We start from the raw sequence: 26,687 nt of genomic DNA on the forward strand, positions 1-26,687 counted from the left end.
CTCTAAGGACTCCAGCAGTAGACTGTTTATGTATCAATAGCAATTATCAGGAACTAGTGTTGCAATTTCAATAAGCCCACCAACAAGCATGCTGCTGCAGCTCCAGCTTCCTCAGATCTCATTTGACAGGAGCAGCCTTTTGCATGCACTCCAGAGCTGTTGATAAGCATCATGCTAAAACCTGCTACACAGAGGGAACTGCCAGACTGTCTGTAACAAAAACCTTGAGGCCAAGAGTGGGATAAAAATCAGTGTCTACCAGGTAGAGTGGGGAGAAGAAACCACAGGGCCTGTAAGTTATACAGTAAGGGCAAGGCCTGCAATTGCAGCCAGAGGAGAACCACCATGAGATGAAGTCTTCATACTGAGTGACTGGATAGGGGTTCAAGCCTAGACTTGGCTGGAGATTCCCTTGGATAAGCCACATACATAAAAAGCAGGATACACTGCCCATTTTTACAGCAGAAACAGAAAGCTGTAGGAACAGAATTACTATATGCTATAGAAATATCCATGGCAGGAGCTATAGGCAAGAGTACGATGCAGCTGCTGGTAGCATCAAGCAGGCAAAGGCAGGCTCGCTGCCAGCAGCTAAACTGAGTACATCCCACATCGCATGCAATTCAAGACTTCCACTTCTTCTTAGACTTGGGGTAAAGATAATTTATTTGTTTTTTCTGCATTAAAACCTGACAGGCAGTATAAAAACTTCTGAATGTATTTAAAAACACTGATTCTTTAAAAACACTGATTATCTAAAAACTCCTAGCATGGCTGGGAGTTAAGGAGGTAAACGCTTAAAGAAAAAATCTAAAGTTCTTGTCACACCTTCTCCAGGGCATTTTGCACTAGATCCTGCTGGAGTCTTGGGCTTGTTCTTTGCCTTGGCAGGAGACCTGAGAGCTGCTGCTGAAGCTGTGGGAGCACTGGGCTCCAGGAAGGAGCTTTGCAGCTCCAGAGCGAAGTGGTAGTCCATGTGCTCTGGGAACTCCCACACCAGCACGAGCTGGCCGCACTTCTCACAGTGCTGCTGGTCCCCTGGAGAGGCAGGAGGGAGCAGGGCAAGTTCTGGAGAGGGTGGTAAATTCTGGTCACTTCCCTCCATAGCTGGCTCTAATTTCAGAAAGGTCATGGAGCCGGGTGGAGTTGAGGGTGTTTGCACAGCGTCAGACAGCAACTTCTCACAGGGAAGCCTCTTGTAAGGAGAAGTAGGGCTCCCATCTCTGGGACTCTGCTTCACAGGGGATTCCAGGTCATGCTGCACAGAGGTAAGTCCAATGCCATCTGTCTCTTGGTGCTCTGGTGAGCTGGGCACAGGTGGCTCTGCAGCAGTAGCGGCAGGTAGGCTGGTTGCTGCCACTGTCTGTGACTGCTGCCTTTCTGCCGCCTTTTGGAAGAATGACTCAATAGCGTTAGCTGGCTTCTGCCTAAGCTCTTTGCTTGGACTCCTGAAGAACTTGACCCTGGGCCTCTTAGAAGATGTGCTGTTTTGGCTGGCAGTGGCAGTGCCATCAGGCTGGGCATCACTTGTCAGGAAGGTGGCGATGCCTGCAGAGAGGAGCGTGGCAGGCTCTGAGAACTTGTTTGCTGAGAGAAGCACTGATATGAGCGGTGGAGACCTGCAAAGAACACACCAACATCAACTCAGACACCAGCCTGGGAAGCAAGAAGTCTTTCAAGGTAAGACTTTAAGCAACATAAAATGTTAACAGATAGGGGAATTGCACTCTGGGTATCTGGCAAGGGATGAGAGAGATGCTTCCTCTGACAAAATGTTAGTATTGCTATCTCCAGAACAGTCTCACCAACACAGCAGGCTGCATTCGGCAGAGCAGAAAACCTCTTCACAGAACAGCATTTCCCAAAGGAATGGGCGCTGGAGCAGGGGCAGCCAGCTGCCAGCCTGGACTTTGAGTCCACCACAGGCTGGAGCTACTGTGAGACTCCCAGGCAAGGTGAGAGGGCCTTAGGGGAGCAGCAGCCTTGTCAGAGCCTAACAGACAGGACTTCCATGCCTTAGCTATGTCTCAGCCTCACTGCAGAGCAGGAGGAAGGAAGTAACATTGAGTACAGGAGCTGTGCACCTTAGTGATCCTTCCTGCCCCAATGGCCTCCTCCCAAAAAGCACCTTTGTCCTTAGGGGAGGAGAACAAGGTGTCACTAGTTTCTCCAGCCCAGGAAGGCAAAGACTGCCTCGCTCCACCTGGGCACCCCGCTGCCAGTAGTAATCAGCTCCAAGTATGGAACTGAGAAGGGTCTGGCCAGATGTGGGACGAGGTGGCTTTTCTTAACAGTCAGCATAACACTATCATTCCTTTCTGTGAGGTCCCTTGGCTCATCCTGCACCCCCTGCAGCAGAGCAACCCCCAATCATGACACAAACACCCCTTCTACACTCACCAGGCTGCCTGGTGAGCCCCAGCCATGTTGCAGGTTTGGATGAGGGCAAAGGCATCACTGCAAATCTTCTGGGCATCATAGCGCGTCAGAGCACAAAGGCGTGACACCCGGGTGTCTCCCTCCATGCGGATGACCACCATTAGCTGCTTGGCCACTCGGTGGTTCTGCAGAGAGAAGAGGTAGTTGTGTTTCAAGCTACACGAGCAGGAAGGGCCAAGGAGATGGTCTTGCTGCCCAGAACCTTGTGCTATCAGCTACCACCTCCCAATGATGCTATGTGACAAGTGGCAGCTTGTCCTGCCTGGCCTGATGACATACAGGACAGCAAGTGCTTGTGCCACGCAGGATGGAAAGCAGTTAGTCCTTGTTTTCCTCAAAAGACAGCTGTGCACCTTTTTATGCCCTCCCTGCAGTGATGAAGCTTGCAGACAAACCTCACCCTGGTCTGCAGTCTGCTATCTGGATTTGAGCATATCGCTTCCTCTCCTAGCCCACAGCACAGGCAGAGCTACATCAGCAAAGGGCTTGCAAGAGAGATGAAGGTGTGGTGGCTTTCAGGTCCCTGCATCCTAAAGCATGGGACAAGGACCACCCTTAGCCCTGCTGTGTTCTGGGACAAAACCATCCTTCCTGGCCAGGCTCCTGCACACCTCTTTTTTGAGGTACCTCAACACTAAGGCACACATCTCAGGGCAAGCAGATTTTCTTCCCAACCACACTCCACCCTCAGCTTCCTGCAAACAGCTCTCAGTGCAAACATGCTGTGTGGTTTCCTGAAGGCCAGTGGGGAAAAGGCTGTCCCCCTGCCACCCTCCTCCTTACCTGGCTCCTGTCCTTGATCAGTCTGGATTCCAGTTCCAAGGCCAGCTGCAGGAGCCAGTGTTGCACCTGGACAAGACAGTGGTAACGGACAGGTTGGGCCTCTGCTCCCAGTACTGCCCCCAGCCCAGAGCAACACTCAGTGCATGGGGCAATGCTAGAGAGGGATCAGACTGGAATGGACACAGACTATCACAAGGCCTCATGTCTTGAGTACTCCTGGAGAAATTGGCCCAGGTGAGGATTCAACACTGGAGGGAGGGCACTGTAGATACCACACAAGTCCTGCAGCATTAGTGCTAGATTTTGCCAAGTAATCTGGGCCCCCTGCCCTGGATCTCTCTTGGTGTCTCCCTACAGCTCTGTGGGAACCTCTCCCAAGCTAACAGGTAAGGTGCACTCTCCCTCTTTCTTTGGGTTAGCTAACTTCTTTCTAGCAACCAAGCCCCTGAATCTTGGCACCATGAATACCTTTTGAACAATACAAGCCCACAGTTTCCCTCATGGAAATTACACCAAGGTTGGACCTCTTTGTGCAGGAGTTTGTCAATGCATTTCTGTCAAACGGGGATTTCCCCAAATCACCTCCTTGCACTGAGCCCCTAGGCTGAATTTCAGGACACCGTGGCACAGAAAATCAGCAGTTCTGCAAGCTAGTCTCAGCTTCTAGTGTTCTCTTCAGTGGAAAGGCCAAGCCTTGTGCTAGATGTAGGCTTCTTCTACCTCCTTCTGTGTGGCCAGGGCTGTCCTCCCAGGGAAGTTCTTGCTGCAGCCAATGGACTGAGGCAGGTACCGGTTTTTGACAGGTTCATCTTCAATTCCTCTGCACAAGTCATACAGCCAAGACCTGAAAGCCACAGAGGAAGCAGGAGGTGAAGGCAGCCGCAGACAGGCAGGCATAACTGGGCAGCAAGTCAGCCTTCTGCTGAGCCATGCTTTCAGCTCTGTGCACGCTGTGACTCTTCCTCTCATCCCCAGCTCTGCAGTTGCAGCCGCAGCTGAACAGGCAGGCTTCCTTCAGGCCACAACTGCCTGTCAGCGCAACTCCTCTGCCTCTTCTCCTGAAGTGGCAAGAGTTCAGCAGTCTGCAGGGCACCTCAGACGCTGCCCTGGGCCCAGAAGTGGTGTTTCAGGCTCCAGTCCAGCCTTATAATTTCCCCTGTAATGAGGCTGGCTGGCCTGCCTGCTTCCGAGCCTGCAGGGAGCCCTTCCACGGCTTGGCCCATCTTTACGCACTGTGGAGGAAGGCAGAGGAGCTGGCTGACAGACAAAACATTATCCTGTGGAGGGTGCCTGGCAGCAGACAAGACTGGAAACCTGTTTGTGGGCCTGCCAGACCAATGCTTCTCAAAGATGTCACTCAAGCTTTACCTTCCAGCCATCCTAATCACAGCAGAACAACCTGTGACCAAAAGGAAGTCTTAGTTCCTGCCAAGAGCCAAGTTGTGGTGAGTGGTTTATCATTACCCAGTTTTGTCTCCAAAGTGAGTCTGGAGCTCTGTCTCACTGAACCGTGTCAGCTCCCCGATGTATTCCACTCCCAGGATGTCTGTGATGGCAGTGCCAAGCTTGCCTCCCAGGTTACGGCTACAGCAGAGAAAGAGAGAAAAATAGAGAACACAAATGAAGTATCACGTGGAGATTATGCCAAATTTTTATGCAGCAGCTCCCCCTAGTTCAGGAGTGCTAGAAGCAGTCAGAAAATAGTAGGACAAAAGGGAGCACCTGGTGGTACATAACAGCTCTTTTGCTTGTGGTAAGGCACATAGGAGTTGCAGTGGGAACTGCTCCTTGGCTCACTCAGTTTCAGTGCATCTCCCTCAGCTCCATCTTGATCTCAAGCCACGCTCTGAAAAATGGCTCACAGGCTCCCTGCTTCCTCCTACACAGACAGGACCATTCTCCACCCATCTCCTCATCCTGAGAGAGACACTGAAGGCAGAGAGCAGGACCAGGGATCCATTCCTCTGGAGCAGCGGTGCTGGCAACTCTTCCTCACACCAGGGAAAGTACTTGGGCACAGTGCAGATGTTCAAAACCAAAGTACATCTGCTGTCTGAGAGCACAGCTCTGCCGCTCACACTGGGGCACAGCTGCAGCCTCCTTCCCCACAGTTACTCCAGCTTACACCTGCGGACCCCAGCGGTCATCCTGAGCACAGCTCTACTGAGGGAAGGGCTGCCCAGAGGATGTTAGTGGCCTCTTCCATGGGGGTCCCTTCACTGGCAGGCTGCAGCTCACCCTGAACTGCCACTCACAGCTGTGAGGGATTACTGGCAGGACTTCCTCTCCCTTTCTTGCAAGCATTGATGAGCAGTTACCTGTGGAGCTGAAAGCCTTTACTGGCTGCTATCAATTAGCATCAAATTGCTCTCTGCTGAGTTGGCCAGGAGCAGTTTCCTACCCCCAAGTCACTTTAGTTCTGCTCACACAAGCAATGATGACAAACCAAGAGATGCAAGTACCACAACAAACAGGGCTCTCTTCCTGATAAAAATCTGGATTGCAGAAGCACAGCACCAGCACTTCAAATATGTGCTCTTGCCACAGAGCAGCTCAGCCTGAGCCCCAAGCTGCACAAAAGCTGGCAGCTCCCCAGTACTTACATGCTGCTGACGGGCAGTTGGCTGAAGAGCTGCGGGACAAATCGTGAAGATATGAGTGTCTGGCGGTTGGGCTTGTTTAACCCACAGGCCAGTTTTGCCAGTGTCTGTAACACAGAGGAGAGCGGAAACCCATTATTACAAACTCTGCACCGACTCTATTGTGGCTCAACCTAACAGCTCATGCTATATCACCTCTAAAGGCTGCCTTTGGAATAGCTGCAAGAAAGGACATGCAGGTTGCACCATTGCTTGCCCCCAGGTACCACCCACCTTGGGACCTGGCACAGACTGGCTGGGTGCTCTGAAAGCACTGCTGCTTCCAGACTTCTGGTTCTGCAATGGGCTGGACTCCCACTCCAGGCAGCTTGGGGGTCTATCACCTGCTCTGGTTGGATTAGTTTTCATCAGGCAAGCATGCTAGAGCTTCCTGTAATCCTCCCCAGGCTACTTCTCTCACTATGTCTTGCTCCTTCATCTTCTGTGTTTGTCTTGCTTTTCTCTATGTCACTATTTTAATCTTCTCTCCTCCACAGCAGGATAAAGCTGCAAAAGCGAATCTGCAAAATACAGAAATGCTGGCCTGGAAGGAATTCTCTAGCCTATCTGCTATATAGCCTCCCCTTCCACTCTAATCTACAGTATCAAGAATACACAGATCAGTGTGAAATAAATTTAGCTGTGTGTTTTGTTCTTTTTTAAACAAATCTAATAACTCCCTCTTTCACTGCTTTACCTCCCATAACTAAGGAAAATTTCCTTCCTGCCTGTTGAGCTATGATCTTTATTAACAGCCTGTTTTACAGGCTTACATGCATTCCCACTCTTTTCTACATAAAGTAGATACCTTTCCTTCAACTTTTCATATCTAGCCATTTTCCGGATGTCTAGTTATTGTTGCTCTTGTTTCACTGGAGATTTTTCTAAGTTTACCCACACTGTTCATAAAGTCAAGTGCTGCAAGCTCAACCAATCACTGATTTCACAGGGAGAAATAATTTACTTTTTCTGACACCTTCTCCAATTTGCACATGCTGAAACAGGACTGGCTATTTTTACCAGAGCACTCACATTACTGACTCATCCTGCTGCTTGGCCACAAGTAACTCCAGGCTACATCTTGACTTACTGTGACTTAGCCAAAAGCCTGCTGGTTGCTTTTTTCCTATAAACCACTAAAACAGTCAGTGAGGAGCATAAGAAGCACTGCTTAGTGATTTTAGTCTGTTTCTGGGCTTCTGTAAGCCCAGAGTTTTCATCTCCAGTTTCACCTCCCAGAACTCTCACAGCCTGAGCCCTTAGCCCCATCTGTGCTTAGCATCACCTGAATACCTATAGCTGTTCCCTCTCTATAGGCTTCCTTGAAAATATTGGCTTTAAATGCATCTCAGACAGACTCCCCCAGGATCCCACTCTAAACATCCCGATTTCAGTGTAAGCCACTGAGCAAAATTATTATGGAAAACAATAATGTTTTCTTCAGCTAGACACACACCTTTCAGACAACCTCAATCATGTCGTGTTTTGCTAGGGTTTCATCTTCAGCTTATGCAACTCAGAGTGAAGTGCATTAGAAACCTTAAGGTAAATACCTCACATCTGCAGTTTCCTGTGTACATTAGGCCACTCACACTGTCAAGGGGTGACATAAATGAGCTGGGCACAAGTGGTTCTTGATAAAACCATGGTGTTGTCTGATTTATTTAGTCTCATTTATCAGCTGGGTTCCTGGTGGACTCTGAACAAGTTAGCTCACTAGGAAGAAAAGTCCCTCAGGAGAGTTTTCTTAAGGAAAAAAATAGAGCTCAAATCAGGTAACTTCCACCTTGAGTTTTAGGCAACGGTGGCTGTAGCAAGAGAATGGTTTTTAATTCCCAGTGACTTGGAGGAAGAATACCAGTTTGGTGCACCGAGGTGAGTTGGGTTGCTTTTCCTCTTTCTGGTCAGTCAGTCTTTACCCCCGTTTGCTATATTTTGGGTGATGCTCAGCCAGCTGCTGAGAGCAGCCACAGGAGCACTTCGTGCATGACAACAGCTGCAGAAACAAATGGACTTTGATGCTGCAGCTATATAGAGTGGTTTGCTGAGAGCACCTTACTACCTGTTTTGTTCTTTGCAAAAGGGGCTCATCTGCACAGTTATGACTTCAAAAATGCAGGCTCTGACCAAAACAGGAATAGGATAAAGACTAAATGGATGCTTTGGATCTTAAGGGAGACACATTTCATCTTAGATTGCTGCAGAAACAACTGCAATGATTACCAGCAATACACCGGTACCAGAGCTAGTTCTGCACAGGATCACCTTGAGCAGACTGTGATGCAGAGACAGCTGAGGAAGATCACTGGTATAGAAATTTCGAGTGAAAGGGATGTTCAACTTGCTTTTTTGTCCCTCTAACCAATAATAACAGAGAACATTCCTGCTATCCCTACAGCTTCTCCCAGCTTCCATTAAGTTTCTATGCCAGCATTCTTAATTCTTTGTTTTAAAAGAAGCAAGGAAATTATGATGTACTGTGCTATCCCTGAAGAACTGTATATCTATACTAGCAAGCACAATGCAGAGATTACCACATCAGAAGCCTACATATGGCTGTGCAGAACATACTACAGTGCTTCCACAGCCAGTTAACCTCTATAGGTACCAATCTTTTCTGCAAAGGTTGAAATAAGTGCTAGGTGCTCTCAGTAAACCACTCTGCATTTCACCCAGCAGGAAACCCTCTATAGCTGCAGCATCAAAGTCCGTTTGTTTCTGCAGCTGCTGTCATGCACGAAGTGCTCCTGTGGCTGCTCTCAGCAGCTGGCTGAGCATCACCCCAAATATAGCAAACAGGGGGGTAAAGACTGATCACAAAGCGGAAAAGCAACCCAACTCACTTCAGTGCCACCAAACTAGTATTCTTTTTGTCCAATTTGCTGGGAATTTTTGTCACTAAAACTATTCCCTGGCTACAGCCACCGTTGCCTAAAACTTGGGGTAGTGGTGATCTGTTTTAAGTTCTATTTTTTCCCTGAAGAAAACTGTCTGCAGGGACTTAAAACCTTTATCTTCCTAGTGAGCTAACTTGTTAGAGTACACCAGGAACCCAGATAGTAAATTAATTAAACACTGACTGCATAAGTCACATCTCTGGGAAAAGATTTCTTCCCCTTCCCAGATGTCCTATAATTTCCTTGAAAGTGTGCTCACATATGGATGCATTCCCTGCTCAGCTCATCTTGCATAGGACATAGAAGAGTACATGGAAGACCATCTACAGCACGTTCTGATTCTGCTGCTCAGAAGAAGTCAAGCTGATATATTGCACACATACCTTATTGTGTGAAATCCCAGCTGAACACCTGAATCCAGTGGCTGCTTCCACAGCCACCCTAATTTCTTCCACAATTACTGCACCCATAGTGAGCTGCAGGTCAGGACAGTTGGGGTTATCAAAAGACAATGACGCCAGCCACTCCTGCAGGCCACGTTGCCGCAGCTCCTCTGGAAAAGGGACACAAAGGGGATCAACATTGGCATTTCTCGCTGAGCCCAGCAAAGGGACTCGCAGCATCAGGGAGCCACGGGAAACAGCCACATGCTGCTCTATCTGCATGCCAACAGCCAGGATGAAAAGCAGGAACCCTAAAAGCCATTCAGCAGGAAAAACAGAGACCCCATTTACTGCGCTTTCACTTCAGGGGACACACAGCACCCCATCATCTGTCGATGTACAGGGAGCAAGAATAACGGAGCCGGGGAAGGACGGCGTAGGGGGAGCAACACCGCCTTGTGTGGCCCCAAGCAAAAGCCGTTTGCGCCGCCGTACGTAAGGCGACCGAAGCGCCGCGGGTCGCCCGTTTGGTGCGTACCCTTTCCGCCGGGCTGGGGACCGGGGTCGTCGGGCAGCCCCTGCACGAAGGTGGTGGGCAGCAGGGCGGCCGCCAAGGGGCGCCCCCGCAGCGCCCGCAGCCGCTCCCGCGCGCTGCCCGTCAGGTCCAGGTACGCCTCGTCGATGCTGGCCCGCTCGATGGTGGCGAAGCGCGACAGCACCTGCATCACCTCCGTGCTGGCCTCCCGGTACCTGCCGGGCGGCGGGCACAGCCTTCAGGCGCCACCCCGCGCAAAGGCGACCCCCGCCGCCCCCCATCCGCCGGCCCACTCACCGGGTGAGATCAGCCTTGCCCCGCGCCTGGGGCACCCGCGCCAGCGCCAGCTCGGGGCACAGCGCCCGCGCCTCCGACGCCCACATCCCGCGGGTCACGCCGAAGGCACGCGCCTCGTAGCTCACCGCGATGATCCTGCAAAGACACGGGCGGCGGCTGCAGGGAGGGCGCGGCCGCGAGCGGAGGGGACCGCGGCCCGGGACGCCGCCGGCACCTACCCGCCGCCCTGCCACTCTTTGTACTGCACCACGGCGCAGGGGCGGCCGCGCAGCTGCGGGTCGAGGCGCTGCTCCACCTGCATGAAGAAGCAGTCCATGTCCACCAGGGCCACCACGCGCTCCCGGCCCCGCGACATGCCCCAACCAGCGCCGCCGCCACCTCCCGCCCGACTGCCCGACCATGGGCCCCGCCCCGCCGGCTCCTGGGAGCGCATCCCCGCGCGGGGCACGCCGGGAGTTGCAGTTCTCCGGGGGAAGGTTCGCCGTGGCGGCGCGCGGCGCACGCGCGCTCCCCGCCGGCTCCTTCCCCGCGGCACATGCGCAGAGGCGCCGCGGTGCCGCGCGTGCGCCGCGTGCCGGCTGCCCCCTCCTCTCACCCGTCGGTGGCCGGTGGCGCGGGCCTGGCCGGCGCCGCCGCCATGTCCGCCGAGCAGGTGAGCAGTCTCTGCGAGCAGCTGGTGAAGGCGGTGACGGTGATCATGGACCCGGCCTCCACGCAGCGATACCGCCTGGAGGCGCTAAAGGTACCCGGGCCGGGGAGGGGAGGCGAGGCGCTGGGCTCCGGCCACGCGGGTGCCCTGTCCGCACGGCCCCGGGGCCCGCTCGGGCGCGACGGGTGATGGGGGATGTCCGGGCGGCTCCCGAGGCGCTGGAAGCCGTCGGGAAGCAGGGGAGGGCGGCAGGAGCTGTTCCTGTGCGGCGCCGAGGGGGCCGGGCGAATCTCTCTGGCGGGCCCCTCAGGAGCCGGGGCTGGGTCCCCCTCCCCAGCGCCCCGTTACCGGCCGCCCCGTGCCCGCCCCATGTTTTAACCGCGTGTGCCTGTCCGCGGTTCTTTCCCAGTTCTGCGAGGAGTTCAAGGAGAAGTGTCCCATCTGCGTGCCCTGCGGGCTGAAGCTCGCGGAGAAGACGCAGACGGCCATCGTCCGGCACTTCGGCCTGCAGATCCTGGAGCATGTGGTCAAGTACGGTCCCCTGTCCCGGGGAAGGGTGCCGGCCCCTGGCCATGCAGCCCCTGGCGCGGGCTCTGTGCCCCCTCGGGGCTTTCCACTTCAGGGAGGCACGGTCAGGACACAGAGAATTTGTTCTGCAGCACAGGACGGCTGCAGTCCTACTCTGTGCTGCTTTCTAAAAATGATTGGGAAGGTTAATTCACTGAGCTCCAGGACACATTGACATCGCAACATGTAAATAAGCACACAGGGTTATCAGTAGGTCTTTGCAGCATTCTCCATCGTTAGCCTCATGCTAACAAAGAGGCTTTGTAGTAGTTCAGTTCTGAGACTCTGCTCTCTCTGCCGCCTCTATAGACCTGGTGCTTTGTGCTTTTGCTGCTGCTTCTCATGTCTGTTGGCCTCAGTGGTGCATGCTGGTTTGCCATCAGCAGTTTTTTAACTCAACCCTTTCATTAAAGGATTGGGCACTGGCAAAGTCAGTGAGCTATAGTGTTTCTAGTGTAGGTGAAGAAGTGATAATTCATTGGGAAGTCAAGAGATCTTTATGAATGTTTTGACTTGGTGTCTTTTTTTTTTTTTAACTTTTGAGCAGGTTCCGCTGGAACAATATGCCTCGCCTAGAAAAAGTTTATCTAAAGAACAATGTTATGGGCCTCATATCCAATGTAAGTACCTATTACCCCATACTGTTTTCTGAAGCACAGTTCTTTCACTTGGAGTTAGAAAGAAGGAGTGAAAAAGAAAAAACGACTCCAGTTAGTTAGCAGAGAGGACCTAAATTCAATTCTGCATTTCATTACTTTCTTGCTATGCATCCCTGGTTGTTCCAGTGCCTTTCTCTGTCTTGTAGTCAGGTTGATGACCATGTCGTCTCACAGGGAAGGAAGTTGTGGGGCTTGTATAACATATATAAGGTACTTTTGCTTTTCTTAGGAGGAAATTCAGTAAATATGGATGTTCTTGTCTTTTGCAAGAATACTGAAGTCATTATATTAGTTGTGTTTTCTCTGTCATTGTGCTTGTGACCAAGTAACCTTTTGAGGAAAATCCTTTTAGTTCCTGGAGTTTGCTGGCTACGGGTGCTTGGGAGGATAGGACTGTCATCCCAGGTAGCTGGGATGAACTACCCAATGTTGGTTCTGTTTTTTATGTTGTATTTGGAATATTTGCAACCACTGTGCCTCCTGGGTGAGAATTATAAATGTCTGATGTCTGTGGGTTTGTGTAACTGCCCCTTTCTTATCACAGGGAACTCAAAGTATTCTAGAGGAGGAAAGTCACATTAAGGGTGTTCTGTCTCGCATTGTGGTGGAGATGATCAAGCGTGAATGGCCTCAGCACTGGCCTGACATGCTAAAGGAGCTGGATACTCTCTCCAAGCAAGGGGTATGAAACATGTCTGTCTGTTCTCTTCTGCTTGCACATATTGTGGGTTTCAGTGTTCCATCATCCTGAGGAAAGCCTGGCTGACTGATTCATGGTCAGCTGAAACAGGCTGATGATGGACTCAAAAATCCTTGTAAAATTAAGTTACTCTAGCAGATTATTTTAGCAGAGAGAGAATGCCATGCTCTTGTCTTGTTTTCCCAAGATGTGACCTGTATCTTCATGCATGCTCATTTTCTCTCTGCACCTCTGAGCTGTCCTCTAGTGATTTTAATGTTTGAACTGTGCTGATGGAGTGTATTTCATTCTGGAACATCAGGAAACTCAGACAGAACTGGTGATGTTCATCCTCCTACGTTTGGCGGAGGATGTGGTGACTTTTCAAACTCTGCCTACCCAGCGGCGACGAGATATCCAGCAAACCCTCACCCAGAACATGGAGAAGATCTTCAGCTTCCTACTAACTACCCTGCAGCAGAACGTAAATAAGTACAGACGCATGGTAAGAGCCCCCTTTCCTTGGGTTCAGTGAGTGCTGGAGGTGTTTAGGAACTGGGGTATGACTCGTGAGTTGTTGGGGAAGCAAGTACAGAAACTGTGTGAAATCCGTCGCTGTTGCAGGGAGGCGGGGATTTGCTGTGGCTTGGGGAGCTGGTGCTGATCAGAGAGACTGATCACACCAGGTTGGCAGGGTTAGTGTTGATAGTTTGGATTTGCTAGTGTAAATGGCTTGCGTGGGTGCGTGACTTGTCTGTGCTGTTGGAATGCTCCACTGACACTAGGGGTGTACGGCTCAGCAAAAGAAGGGTGTGGTTGTGGCAGAAATGGGTAGATTTGGGGTCATTTATGCAGCACTCAGCAGTAAAGAGATGCCGTCCTGGGGTCGCATCTGCTCTCTTACGCTGCCGTAGTGTCTTTGTCGTGATGCACCGAAACACATGAGATTTTGATGTCTCAGCATTGCATCTGGGCCTCTCTGGTCGTTTTCTCCAAGAGCTCAGGTCAGGAAACCCTTTTTTGTCAAGTTGTGGTAAGGAATGCTCTTCCTTTTTGTGTAAAGAGACTTCTTTCCTGAATTCTTACAGAGAGTCAGAGATGTGCGGGTTGGTCAAGGTGGAAGGTGAAGGCAAGTCGCTACCCCCTCTCTTCCTGTGCGAAGGAAGTGGATTTGAGAGTGAACCAAAACTGAGAAATCAATGTAGAAATAAGTTGCTTAGGTGTATCTCTTGTTCCTTTTTTTCTGTGAATTAAAATCCAGATTTAGACTAAATGTGAAACTGGGAGGCAAAAAAAAAAACATCTCCTGCCTGACTTCTGTTCATTTTCCTGACGCACTGGCAGGCTGAACAAAGCCACCTGTAGAGCAGACAGTTCTCTGTGCAGTTTATGGTGGTGGGTGGGAGACCCTAGTGCATTTTGTAGTCTGGTTGAAATGCATTTCCAGGTAAGGTTTGAATTGCAATGCTTGAGGCTCTGAAGTGTGGCTGCTTCTGCTAACAGTGGAATCTTTCTGATTGGCAAGGTTGGAGCACCCCAGGAACAAGAAGCCCTCACCACTCCACAGGTTAGCGGATCTTTGGGATGTTTGTGCACAGGGTAAATTCTGAGGGTTGGGTGTTCAGTTACCTGTCTGCACACTGAGACTGGGGGAGATGATGGACACTTCCCCAAGACCACGATAGTCTGCAGTGCTAATAAGTATGCAGTTCTGGTGTGCTGGCTCAGTTATTAGATGTCTGGGACACAACCAGATCAACTTTAAACTACTGTACTGATACACTGATGCACAGAATTTCCAAACCAAAGCCTTGCAACAGAAAGAAACACTTGCGATGTCTTTGCATCTGAAAAACAAATCAAACCTGAGTGTCTGAGGACTTTTTTTATAATACCAGCAATGCACTGCTTGCACCAAGTGTTTGGAGCTGGGAGTCAAGCTGTAAGCTCTTGCCTCGGCTCTCGCTCCAGCTGCCTTTCTGAACATGGACAAACCATTTTCAGACATCAATCTCAGGACATAAAAGCCACCAGCATCTTTCACAGTCTGGCTTTTGGATGCAAGATGCTTTTTAAGGTCAAAACCTTCTTCCCTGGAAGCTTCCAGGAAGCAAAGAAATGGCTTTCCTTCTCGTCGCCTGTCTCCCTGGTGTCTGCTGACTGAAGTGTCATCTTTTGGATGAGAAGGAAATTGTGGCTTAACTTGCAATTCCAAGTCCTGGTGTCTTACCTGTCAGGGTGCTGCTGAGGTGGTTATGATGGCTGCAGCAATGTCATGAGCAGCAGACTCTGTTGCAGCCTCTGTCACTAGGGAGCTACTCTGTGAAGCTGCTGCTTTCTGCCTGCATTCTGGAGAATAAGCATGTCCAGCAGTGGCTGGGTGCAAGTGTGTGCTGCAGCTGCTCACCCACCATCTCTTGTTTTCTTTTGCAGAAAACTGATCTGGCTCAGGAGACAAAGGTGAGTGGAGCTATGCGGGACTTAGTGCATTAATGATTCGTAAGACTAAGACTGCTTAGAATTAGGCTTTTCCCAGGCTTCGGAGTCTATTACCTGCAGTTCTCATTTACAGATGGATTTGTTCACCCATAATACAAACTCCTTGAGAAGAGAGAAGTGAGAGGTGGCAGCAGAAGGGTCCAAGTCTCTCACTCTCTCAGGGTGGTTCCTGGTACTGTTCTCCTAGGGAGTGGATGGCTTTAGATGGGAATTTGTGTTTCTCTGTGGCTCTGACCTCTTGCCTCCTCTCTGTTTGCAGGCCCAGGCAAACTGCCGCGTGGGTATAGCAGCACTCAACACATTGGCTGGCTACATTGACTGGGTGGCCCTGAGCCACGTCACAGCAGACAACTGCAAGCTCTTGGAGATGTTGTGTCTGCTCCTAAATGAGCCTGAGCTCCAAATAGGAGCAGCAGAGTGTCTTCTGATTGCTGTCAGCAGGAAAGTGAGTTCCTCCTCAGCTCCTCTGGCTCCTCTTTGTTTTCCTCCTATTCTCCTGTATAAATCTTCAGATCAAGCAGTGATATATTTGCACTTTTATTTAAGAAACAAAATTCAAATTTGACCACTTATGTGAATGATGTTGAGCATGAATGTCATGCCAGCACAATACATACAGCAGTTGTTGGAACCTTCTCCAACTTCTGTGCTCACTTCTCCTCGCAGTTTCGAAGTTGGAGGTGCCCATTGACTTTTTCCCCCACTTTCTACAACTGTGAAGTGGCAAATATTGTCACCAGCTGTGTCATCTGGCAGCTCAGAGAAATGACAGCACAATCTAAACAGGTGATTTCACCATTATGTTCACAAGCAGCTTAGTGTCAAAGCTGAGTATTTAGCAGCTGGCTTTAACTAGCCACTGTGCTCTGAAGAAGAGTTATTGTCTCAGGGTCAGTTTTTTGGTTTAAAGTTTCTGTGTTGAGATTGCTTGGGGAAATTTCTTGAGATCAGGAATACCTTAGATTTTTTTTGACAAGTTTTTTCTGAAATGATTTGTGGACTGTAAGCCGCTCCCCAGATGTAAGGACAACTGGAGATCTCCTGATTTCACTTGCAGATGGAAATAAATAGTTATGTAGGTGGGAATAAATAGTTGTGTTCTAATTGGCGTATTTTGCATGTAGGGTAAGCTGGAGGATCGAAAGCCTCTGATGGTCTTGTTTGGAGACGTTGCCATGCACTACATTCTCTCCGCTGCCCAGTGAGTACCATCCTGCTGCTGTAATTTCACACACAACTGCATACAAATGTCTTCACAGATGTGATTTGCAGAAGATATTGCTGCTTAACTGCAGGAAGCTGGGGCTGGGTTAGGAGAGAACAAAACCACCATGTATTTTGTAAAACCTGAAAAACTGCAAGTTTTTTCAAATTCCTTAATTAAAGGACAAGGTGGTGTAAATATCCCAGCTTCCCCAGCTTTCTTTTTAGCCTGAAACTGATCAGGAGGGACTCTTCCAGAGATTTTAGATGCTAGTAAAGCAGTACTACTTGATAATAGCAAAGAAAATTCCACTGCAATAAAATCAAATTGCTCTAGTCTCTTTTTATCTACAAGATAGATAGCAGTGTGCCTACAGCGTAACTGTGATCCTGTTTTTTTCTTTCCCCTCGCTCCCAGGACAGCAGATGGAGAAGGCCTGGTGGAGAAGCACTATGTTTTCTTGAAGAGACTTTGCCAAGTTTTGTGCGCATTGGGCAGCCAGCTATGTGCGTTGCTAGTAAGTCTGTGCTAATACCAGCAGCAACCCTGACAAGGCTAGTTTTTAGGGCTTGGGGATGAGGCAACCCTGATTTAGGGTAGGACCAGGGTTCTCTCTGCACATTTGGTAGCTACGAGGTTCTCTCCACACATTTGGGAAAGGCAGAAATGTCTCTGCTTGCAAGTGGGGTAACGGTATCTTGCCAGCTCATAAGAATGTAGAATGGAGGGACCCTGACTGATTTCAGACCTCCACTGTCATCAAGAATTATCTCCTATGACCTCTGTAAAATGCTGACGCTTCATTGAAAATTGCTCAAGTTGATTGCTGTCTGCTGCTACAGAAAAACTACTTCAGGAAATTCCTGCTGTGTTGGAAGCCTTTAAATTTCCCTGTTAAAAATAACATAAAGAGTATACCTGTTTGTTCTACCAAGATTCCTTCAAGCTGAAGGAAGGAACAGGATTTGTTCTGCTGTTGATTTTTCCAATGCTTTGTATCAATGCTGAGGTGAAGATGCACACTGATACTTTGCATACTGTGCTGGTTGCTGAATTCCCGCTCCCTCCATTCAGCACAGTGCTTCTGCCAGGCGAGGTTTAGGTTGAACATTGGGAAAAGGTTCTTCCCCCAGAGGGTGGTGGAGCACTGGAACAGGCTCCCCAGGGAGGTGTCATGGCCCCAAGCCTCACAGTGTTCAAGAAGAGACTGGACAACACCTTCAGACACATGGTGTGAACTGTGGGGTTGTCCTGTGCAGGGACAGGAGTTGGACTCGATGATCCTTGTGGGTCCCTTCCGACTCAGGACATTCTATGATTCAATTATATGGTTACTGAAGTGCAGTAAAACCTTGAATTTATGGCTCCAGGCAAGACCTGTTTTCCTAACAAACTTCCCAGAAAGTTATTAGTAAGAGATATCCATGCATTAAATGCACAGAACATTTGGAGGAATAGGAGTGAAATAATCTGGGTGTACTTGTGAAATTCTGCAGTCATTGATTCTTCCACTTCGATACTGCTGAGTGGACTTGACCCAGTAGGAGTAAAATTGTGCCTCATGGCAGCAGCAGCAGTTACTAGTTTTATTTTAATGGAACTCCAGTGTCTGAGAAGTCACCCTTTTCAATGAGGATGTGCTGTCTCCAGCACCCCCAGGCTGATCACCAGACTTGTTACTCCTTAGGCTATACTGCTGTGAGGAAAAAATCAGTTTTTCGCTTTTTTTTTTTTTTTTTTGTCTTGGCTCCTTTATCATCTGTGGCCTTGGATGTAGTGTTCCTGCGTTACCCAGAAACACACAAGTTGTGAACACAGCATGACGTGGTTTGTATTTTGTCTGAAATTGTCTTCCTAACAGGGCTCAGAGTGTGATGTGGAAACCCCAGCCAACTTTGGAAAATACCTCGATGCATTTTTAGCCTTCACAACTCATCCCAGCCAGGTATGTAAAGGACTGGAAGTCTCATGTATGTCTATGTAAGAATGTGCGTATGCAGAATTGCGCTAACCTGCCAGAGACTGCAGAACTTCAGCTGCCTAATATTGCTCTCCAGGCTCTCCATTTCAGCTGAAGACGTGGAAAGCAAAGTGTTTTTTCCTCCATTATCGCCCCATTAGGAACTGTGCCTGATACATAGGTGCTGAGTAGAAAGTGCAGAATTTGTGATCAGCCCTAGTATTTAGCCTGAGACTTTTGGCATTCTGGAAGTTTAGCTTGTGCCTGCAGGGTGCCTTGGCCTGGCCTGAACAGTTGGTGTGGTTTGCTATTGCCTTCTGGTAGAAAAACTTAGTGGTGGAGATTCCAGTACTGAAATCCTTCTCTGTTCCCCTGTTTTTCCTCTTCTCTCCCCAGTTTCTGCGCTCTTCCACCCAGATCACATGGGGAGCCCTCTTTCGGCATGAAGTTCTGTCTCACAACCCCTTGTTGCTGGCCATGATCCCCAAGTACCTCCGTGCGTCTATGACCAACCTAGTGAAGGTATGGGGTTGCTGCAGCCAGGGGAGTGTGAGAAGGGGCCAAGGTGAACATGGCCTGTGGATCATGGGGGAGAAACTACATTTTTATTGTGTCTGCCAGAGAAATGATCCCCAGGCTGCTGAGCAAACAGCTCTGTCACAGCACTGTCTGCTCCTTGCCATCAATCTTCATCTCCTTGGAGCTGGTGTTAGGTGTGATAGGTGACCTCCCTTCCTGACCTTGTCTGCTCTGTCTCCAGGTGGGCTTTCCCTCTAAAACAGACAGCCCCAGTTGTGAATACTCCCGCTTTGATTTTGACAGTGATGAGGACTTCAATGCCTTCTTCAACTGTAAGTTCCCGTGACCCTGCGTGGAAGCTGTTGTCTGTGCCTTTTCTCTTATTTTCACTTGCTGCCTGAGCATGGAGCCTACCATGTTGGCTTGCAGCTTCCATTTCTGTCTTGGCTCTTTCAGTCTGGATCTTGGAGTTAAATTACTTCAGGATTTTCCTGTGATAGCTCAGGAGTTTCATTTTACTTACATTTGCTATTATTTTCCTTGCTGGCCAGGTAGGTGGCCAAGTAGCATTTGCTACCTAGTGTCGAAGAAAATGCTCCTTTTGGTCACGTAGGGGAGGAAATTAAACAGCCTGGAGTTCTGCTCAGGTTAGGAGAGGAAGGCAGCTTACAAGACTTCAAGTGTCATTCCAGAAATCTGTGTTGGCCCTGCTAAGAAGCCCCAGTACCAACAGTAAAAGTTGAGCAATTCAAATAGACAAATTTAACCATGGTCTTAAACCAGCAAACTAGGAAACCCTGAGTATTAAGTTTTTTTTTCTTTCTTTTTGTATTTTACTTCTCAAAAACTGAGGTGGCTTCTCAGTGGGTGGCATAGTTTAGTACTCACTTGGTGGCTGAGAGGATATATTTAATAAATTACTGAAATTATTAGTTTTTGCATTTATGTTTGAAGATATTAGGTGTTACTTTGTTATTGCTTATTAGGTAGTTAATTTTTTACTTATTGTAATGAATCTATTTGAATGGAAATAGAAAAGTAGCTAAATGCATAAAGCCAGAATTTGAAATAGTTTTAGGGAGTTAAATGATATGGAAATCATTACAGATATCAGAAAATAAAATGGTTTTGAAACACAAAATAAAATTACTTGATAAAACAACTTTTTTAAAGAATGCAGGTTGTATCTGTAGTCAGCAGAGCTGATTATTTTGTATGATCACGTACTGGAATATTTTAGAACAAAGGAAATTCCTGTTCTGTCCTTCGCGCTTCGTATCTTTGAAATTGAATACAACACTTTTGGGTTTTTTGAGTTCACTTTAGTTAGTTAGTCTAGAATCTGAACTAGGTTAAGTTGAATAATCCAGAAGAAGTGTATTTAGCTGAAGGAAGTGGTAGTTATACTGTTTTTCTGTCTCAGTATCTCAAGATGCTTTGTAAGCAGCAAACATATAGTTTGAAGAATTTCTAAAATGATAAATAGAGGTTTAATTGTAGTAAATCTGGCTTTACCGTAGATTTTCATAATTTATATTGCATTTTAATTGCACTTCTTTTTATGTTAATCCATAATTTTTTAGTCAATTTAAATTGCTTTTAAAAGTTGCCCATCCTGTTACACCTAGTTTACTGACTGTATGTCTGAGCTTACTACACAGCTATTGCCAGAGCAACAGTCCATAATGTTCCCAGGTCTGCAAAGCTGCAGGTGAGCTTTTGGAAAAGGAGCTTTTGTAACACCAGCTTGTTGCATGGTGTCTGATTTTTTCACTGCAGCTTTCCGAGCCCAGCAAGGAGAGGTGATGAGGATGGCTTGTCGTCTGGACCCTCGAACGGGCTTCCAAATGGCTGGTGAATGGCTGAAGTACCAGCTGACAACTCCTGTTGATACTGGACCTATGAACTGTAAGTTACCTGAAAAAAAAAAAAGCATATGAGGCTTGTTCTTTAATTCAAGCCAACAAGAAACTTTTTTGCCTTTTTTTTTTTTTTTTTTTTTTTTTTTAAGGGGGAGCCAGGACTCAACACTAAGTTTTCAGGCTTTTAAGGTCTTTGCAAATTAAAAGCAAATCAAACCCACCCCACCCCAAATTTAACCCTTTGCAGTCTATATATGGAATAACCAAGGTAAAGCCACTGGCTCCTCTTTTCCCTCTCCCAGATCTCTGCAAAACAGATGGAGCTGTCACTCTGATGCAATTTTACAATTATCTGGGCTTTGTTATCTCCATAACGTAGTTTCTTTTTGTCCGGGGAAGTCTGCCAGTCTGACAAATCCCTTTGTCAGTGACCTTCCTTTCCTCCCATGAAGGAAGGCCACTTGGAGCTCTGCAGAGTCACACTGAGGGCAGTCTTGCCTGCAGTGCTGAGTCTGGGCATGTGGTATCCCTCCTTTTCTTTTCTGTTCTGTGATTTGCTGATATTACTCCCCGTAGTATCTCAAAGATCAGACGTATGTCTCAGGAGCCCTCACTTGAATGAGGCAAATCACACAGGAGTACTTTAGTTGCTCCCAGGGCATCCCTGCTAGGCATTTGCAGGGAGAGCTGCCTGACCAGAACACTTGTGAATGCTGAGGTGTTACAGTGCGGGTGCTTGTCAGACGGGTGTTGTGCATGCAAGGAGGAGCATGGTGAGAGCTCCAGTGTTCTCTTCCTTTCAGCTAGGACAGGCGAAGGTCTCTGCTCCATCTTCTCTCCATCCTTTGCACAGTGGGATGCCATGACCTTCTTCTCAGAGAGTGTCATCAGCCAGATGTTTCGAACCCTGGATAAAGACGTATGTGTACCAGATGCTCATGCCTGCTCTCCTGGCTTATTCTGGGTTGACACGAGTGGGTTTTTTCAGCTATGTTGTCCTTGAAAAGGCTGTAATAACTGGTTACCTCCATGCAAAAACCCAGATGGTTTGTTGAGTGATTCTTACGAGGAGTAGTGACCCTTCTTTAGAGGGGACCAAACTCATACTGGCTTACTCTGTCAGGCATGTCTTGGTTCTGGATGCTATGCCATGAGAAGTCACAGGAGAGCACTCAGGTGGCATGCTTTGACATAGTGCCTTGCTAGAGGACAAGAGGACAGCTTAAGCACCCATTTCCTAAGTTTATACTTCAAATTTTATTTTTAACTTTTAACTAAATGAAAGAAACTCATGCTCAGGGAGTGCAAGGTCAGAAGTTATTTCCTTCTGCTTTTTGTTCAGCAACAGGCAAATCAGAAGGAAAGCATTTTCTTTCTCAGCCTAATGCAGACTAGCTTGATTATTTTTATTAGATTAGGCTGCTCATGCACTTGAGTTCATCATTCTAATCACAGTAAAATAATTGTGTGGATTGATACAGTTGGCTAAGCATAGAATCTGTTGGACAGAGTCAAGAGAATTGGGAGCCAAACTGAGAGGAAAATGGCCTTTCCCAGAGGTGCAAGCAATATTATGGGGGCTTGAGACTGGCATCTCAAAATCACCCTACCAAACAATGACAATGCTGATGTCCTTTTTCCCTTCAGCAAGTGCACGTAGCGCACAGTTAAACCGAGGTTTCTACTGCTTTTCTTTCTCTTTGAGAACAGCTGTGTTCAGCTGAGAGGCCTGATATGAGCAGCAGCTCTGTGGCCTGGCTCTAGGAGCTGGAGGATGAGTACTATAGGCTGAAGTACTGAGTGTTGCGTCCTTTCTTCTTTCCTTCTGCTTTCCCTTTTCTGCATCTGTAGGACATCCCAGTGAATGATGGCATAGATCTGCTGCAGCTTGTCCTTAATTTTGAAACAAAGGATCCTCTCATCCTGTCCTGTGTGCTCACCAATGTCTCTGCTCTCTTCCCATTTGTCACTTACCGACCAGAATACTTACCACAAGTGCTTTCCAAGGTAGGTACTTGCAGACCATGCAAAAATCAAGGAGGCATTGTATCAATCAATCAAGGCCCATGTATTACACTGAACTTCAGGAGTTAATCCTCTAGGTGTTACTGTCAGGGAAGGACTATTCTTCATTGGAATGACTCTTTTTTCATGATGGGGAAAACTGAGACTGAGTCTGGTTCAAGAAGAAACCATGTCAAATAACACAAATTTTGCAGTTCCTAGCCTTAAATCTGAACATTAAGTGCACACTCTGGCCAGTAAACACCATGTTTTGTTTCAGGGCCTCACTGTGTTGATGATTCATCTGTCAACTTAGTCAATGGTTCTTCACTGACTTTAATGAAATTGCACTAAAGTCTTATGATCTGTTCCTTGAGCTCAGAACACATAGGAGTGCTAGATATTTACAAATGACATGTGGTTTTTGATTTTTCCTCACTTTTTTTCACAGCTGTTTGCTTCAGTTACCTTTGAAGTTATAGAAGAAAGTAAGGTATGTCTGAATTACTCTCTACTAATAAGCTGTAATAATTGGATCAAATCCTATTCTGTTTGAGAGCATGCTGAGTCTGAAGACTCCGATGTAGTAGTGTTCTCAAGTATAGGGCTGGGAAGTCTAGATAGAACTGATCTATTCTTGGCTGACATAACCTAAAAAGCTTTGGCTCACATACTTAGGCAGCCACAGATGTGGTGTAAGGCCAGTTCACTTAGTCCCAAAGTTTATGCTGGCCTTCTTGAGAGTGAAATCCCTTTGCTATCTTTGGGTGCTCTTCAGTGGGTGGTATATGTGGCTGTGAAGGATGGCTGTAAAGCTGCCAGCTACCTAGGGAGTGCTTGGAGTCTTGAAATAGGGAGTAAGCTCCATGGCATCCACTCCCTTTGAACACAGCTTGCTTGAACGTGGGTTGCTTGGGTTGGCTACTGCTCCAGAGGAAATTTGATTATTGCATGTTTTTTTGGGGTGAGGGGTGTGGAAATGCATTTTTGATCTGTACTCAACAGTGCAGAAAACTGTGTTTAATGCATTTGTTTCTTGAAGATACCCTGCGCTTGTCTGAACTTTTGTTTTATTGCATTGAAGTTTGTTATGTCTGTCCAGGCTCCTAGAACTCGAGCAGTGAAGAATGTAAGAAGGCATGCATGCTCCTCAATCATAAAGATGTGTCGGGATTACCCTCAGCTTGTCCTGGTATGTAAATTCAACTCCATCATGAAGAGTCTTGCCTCAGTTTCAGCTAGATTTTGTGGGATCTTCAGCTTCCTTGGCTACAGCCTCTTTTTCTTCCAAGAAATATTCCTGCTGTGTAAATGGCAGCATTTTATTCCATGCACCTCCCTTCTTTTCCCCTGCCCCTGAAAAATTTTTTTTCTCATGATTTGAATTGTAAAGTGCTGAGTTAAATTCAAAAGGGATGAGGAGGAGGATACAAGCAGCACTAGATTTGTTTTATTGGAATGTTTGCTGCATTTCCAGTTTGTCACTTGTGGTGGTCTCAACTGATTCCTAAGCTGTAGACATTAGCAATGACTAATCTCCAGATGTTCTTCTGTTACTTAACAGAATGTAGGAGCAAGGGAAGAGTATCTGTTTTCTGGATTAGCTTGAGAAAATCAGAAAAAAAACAAACACATTTTAAATCCATGAGTCGGTGTTTTGTTTGGTTTTGCCGAACTGAACAATCTGCATGCAACATGTGTAGCTCTGAACTGCTTTCTTTAGTGGTGCTTATGTGGAGAGGCTCTAGGATTATTGGAGCACCATTGGACATTGCTAGTTTAAACAAAGACATTTTTTGAGGATACTAATTAAGGTAATTTAGTGCTTCCAGTCTGCATTCTGCAATAGCTGCTAAGAACTAGCGTGTTTGTCTCTGTCCGACTCTACTTGTCCTTGAGCTACAGTTCTCTCTTTCCCATGGGCAGCCAGACATCTTCACTGGAAGAGCCAGGGGCCCAGATCTGCCCCAAAATATGTTCAGATGACTTTGCTGAATGATGATTGCTAATGCTTATACAAAGTTAAAGAAAAACATTGTTGCAGCTAGAGTGGGGAGAAATTCAGCTGTTCCTGTGGAGATAATGATAACCATAGGAATCGTTATTAACATAGTTGTGAGCAAAGAGGTGGAACAGTCCTAAGTCTGGCACTTGAGAGCTAAATGAGCAAGGTCCTTTCTGTGGGCAAATAAAAGCACCAGCACTATTTTGAAGTGTGACACTGCCGTAAGGGATATGACTGCCTAGAAGAGAGGGATTTCCTCTGCTTATTTCAGTCACTCTGCAGGCTAAAGTAAACTGGATGCAGGATGATGATAGAGGGGTGGGGAAGAAAAGCAGTTCTTTTAGACTGAACTTTCACAGAAACTTGAGACTGAGAAGGCAATGGCTATGTAGAGAAAAGGTAACTTAGACATGCTCCTCCAGCTGTTCCATGTAGTACAGTACTCCCTACCTCTGCTTCCCCCGGTGGCCCTCCTCCACACCAAATGCATGACATTCTTCCACCTGGATGTGTTTTCTAGCCAAACTTTGAGATGTTGTACAACCACGTGAAGCAGCTGCTCTCCAATGAGCTACTTCTGACACAGATGGAGAAATGTGCTCTTATGGAGGCCCTTGTCCTCATCAGCAACCAGTTCAAGGACTATGAGCGGCAAAAAGCTTTCCTGGAGGAGCTCATGGCTCCTGTTGCTGGCTTGTGGCTCTCCCCAGAGATGCAAAGGTATGGGTCATTGTTCTGAGCTTTGAACTGGAGATGTTGCAGAGGTAATATTGTGCCCAATAAGGAAACATGCAAACCAAATGAGGGTGATGGGGCACCTCGTCACCTCCTGTGCTCTGGGCAGTCATGGTAATAGCTCTCCTGCATTTCAGAAACTGCCAACTGAGTTTAAATGCTGTTTGTTGAAAATCGCTGGGTAGGAGTTGTTTAAGATGATAGAGGAACACTTCCAATAATCGTCAAAGCATTTGCAGAAAATTAGAAATAAAAGATGTTTTAGCTCATCTTCAGGACCAGCTAGGAAGCTGACCTCTCCTTACTAAAGCTGAGGTGTCCTGCAGCATGCACAAGAGTTTTACCAGCAAGGCTGTCTTCATAAGAGATTCAAAGGTTTTAGGTCCCCCTGGCCCAAGAGAACTGGAGAGGTTTGGAGAGCGCACATGTCTCTCTTTTATTATGTTCCCATGTATAGTGTAGACTAGCTTGTCTCTCTAGCCTGCTGTACTTGTTAAGATGTTTAATGCCAGTGCAACGCTCTACTCAAATTCCCTGGTACAAACAATATTCTTTGTTGCTGTCTTTTGCTGCTGCCAGAGTCCTCTCGGATCCTGAAGCCTTTATCTCCTATGTGGGTGCAGACAACAAAATTGCCGATCCAGTCTTGGAAGATCCTAGTGGCCTGAACCGCTCTAGAGTGAGTATCATTACTAGAAGAGGTGTAATCCTTAGCGAGAATACACTTCCCTTCTTCCATCCCACATTGCTGTTGTGGTTACACACAAGATCTCTTCTGAACATCTGCTTCTTCAGGGTGCGGATCAGCAGAATAACAGGATGGCTTTTGCCTCTTTAAGCTATAGTAGTGAGCATGTAGGCCATGCAAAACCATATTATTCAGCAGAGTGAAGCACACTGTTCCCTACTCTTGATGTGGCAAAGTTTAGTTTTGGAGAAGCAATTGGTTCACATGATTTTTGGAAACAGGTGCAGTGAATTGTGCTTTTTGAGCCAGGCGGTAGTGAAAGCGTCATGCTGAGACTACAGCATGGAGTATAATTAAAATTAATCCTAGGAGATTTGTGTTGTTCAAGTTGTTAGTGAAATGTCTTCGCTTCTTGGGCAGACTGCAAATGGAGTTGCTATCTTTAGGTCTCTAAAAGACACTGAAATGCAGTCCACAGAGCTGCACTTGTAATTTGGAGCTAATGCAGTTTGACCACTGTGTCATCACAGATCTCTGTATCTGTCCAGTGCATGAAGGACATGAGGAACTGATGGTGCAGACCCTTCCTCTTTGGAGGGTAACCTGCATGGTTGCTTGCGTACTCATGAGACAGTATGCATTGATTGTTTGCTGTATTTTATTGGCAGCAAACCTGCCAGAGTT

General features: G+C 47.6%; 2 protein-coding genes across 7 annotated transcripts in view; one reads left to right on the forward strand and one right to left on the reverse strand.

Moving 5' to 3' along the window:
- Nucleotides 1-648: 648 nt before the first annotated feature.
- On the reverse strand, nt 649-10,388 carry POLH (DNA polymerase eta). 2 transcript variants are annotated; one of them, XM_065835873.2, is made up of 10 exons: nt 10,192-10,387; nt 9,974-10,108; nt 9,680-9,891; nt 9,142-9,311; nt 5,826-5,929; nt 4,687-4,806; nt 3,943-4,066; nt 3,223-3,288; nt 2,401-2,564; nt 649-1,619 (listed from the first exon to the last, which is right to left on the reverse strand). In XM_065835873.2, the coding sequence occupies exons 1-10, from the start codon at nt 10,326-10,328 to the stop codon at nt 782-784; spliced, it is 2,070 nt and encodes a 689-aa protein (XP_065691945.2). In that variant the 5' UTR covers nt 10,329-10,387; the 3' UTR covers nt 649-781. The 2 variants fall into 2 exon arrangements, with proteins under 2 accessions (XP_065691945.2, XP_071662242.1); XM_071806141.1 differs by lacking the exon at nt 3,223-3,288 and having other exon boundaries at nt 10,192-10,388.
- A 146-nt stretch (nt 10,389-10,534) lies between these two features.
- The window catches only part of XPO5 (exportin 5), a 29,675-nt gene continuing 13,522 nt past the window's right edge, over nt 10,535-26,687 (forward strand). Inside the window, exons 1-20 of one of the 5 annotated variants that reach the window (XM_065834054.2) lie at nt 10,535-10,715; nt 11,032-11,153; nt 11,737-11,809; nt 12,393-12,530; nt 12,850-13,032; nt 14,053-14,094; nt 14,961-14,987; nt 15,286-15,471; nt 16,151-16,227; nt 16,648-16,747; nt 18,092-18,175; nt 18,587-18,712; nt 18,951-19,041; nt 20,489-20,617; nt 21,375-21,490; nt 22,423-22,578; nt 23,027-23,068; nt 23,660-23,767; nt 25,101-25,300; nt 25,895-25,994. In XM_065834054.2, coding sequence (XP_065690126.1) covers nt 10,611-10,715; nt 11,032-11,153; nt 11,737-11,809; nt 12,393-12,530; nt 12,850-13,032; nt 14,053-14,094; nt 14,961-14,987; nt 15,286-15,471; nt 16,151-16,227; nt 16,648-16,747; nt 18,092-18,175; nt 18,587-18,712; nt 18,951-19,041; nt 20,489-20,617; nt 21,375-21,490; nt 22,423-22,578; nt 23,027-23,068; nt 23,660-23,767; nt 25,101-25,300; nt 25,895-25,994 — 2,205 coding nt within the window. In that variant the 5' untranslated portion in view covers nt 10,535-10,610. The remainder of the gene's footprint in view (nt 10,716-11,031; nt 11,154-11,736; nt 11,810-12,392; nt 12,531-12,849; nt 13,033-14,052; nt 14,095-14,960; nt 14,988-15,285; nt 15,472-16,150; nt 16,228-16,647; nt 16,748-18,091; nt 18,176-18,586; nt 18,713-18,950; nt 19,042-20,488; nt 20,618-21,374; nt 21,491-22,422; nt 22,579-23,026; nt 23,069-23,659; nt 23,768-25,100; nt 25,301-25,894; nt 25,995-26,687) is intronic. The other 4 variants (XM_065834056.2, XM_071806164.1, XM_071806166.1 and 1 more) reach the window with 4 other exon arrangements.

Source organism: Patagioenas fasciata, chromosome 3 (assembly GCF_037038585.1).
Source record: "Patagioenas fasciata isolate bPatFas1 chromosome 3, bPatFas1.hap1, whole genome shotgun sequence".
Taxonomy (NCBI): domain Eukaryota; kingdom Metazoa; phylum Chordata; class Aves; order Columbiformes; family Columbidae; genus Patagioenas; species Patagioenas fasciata.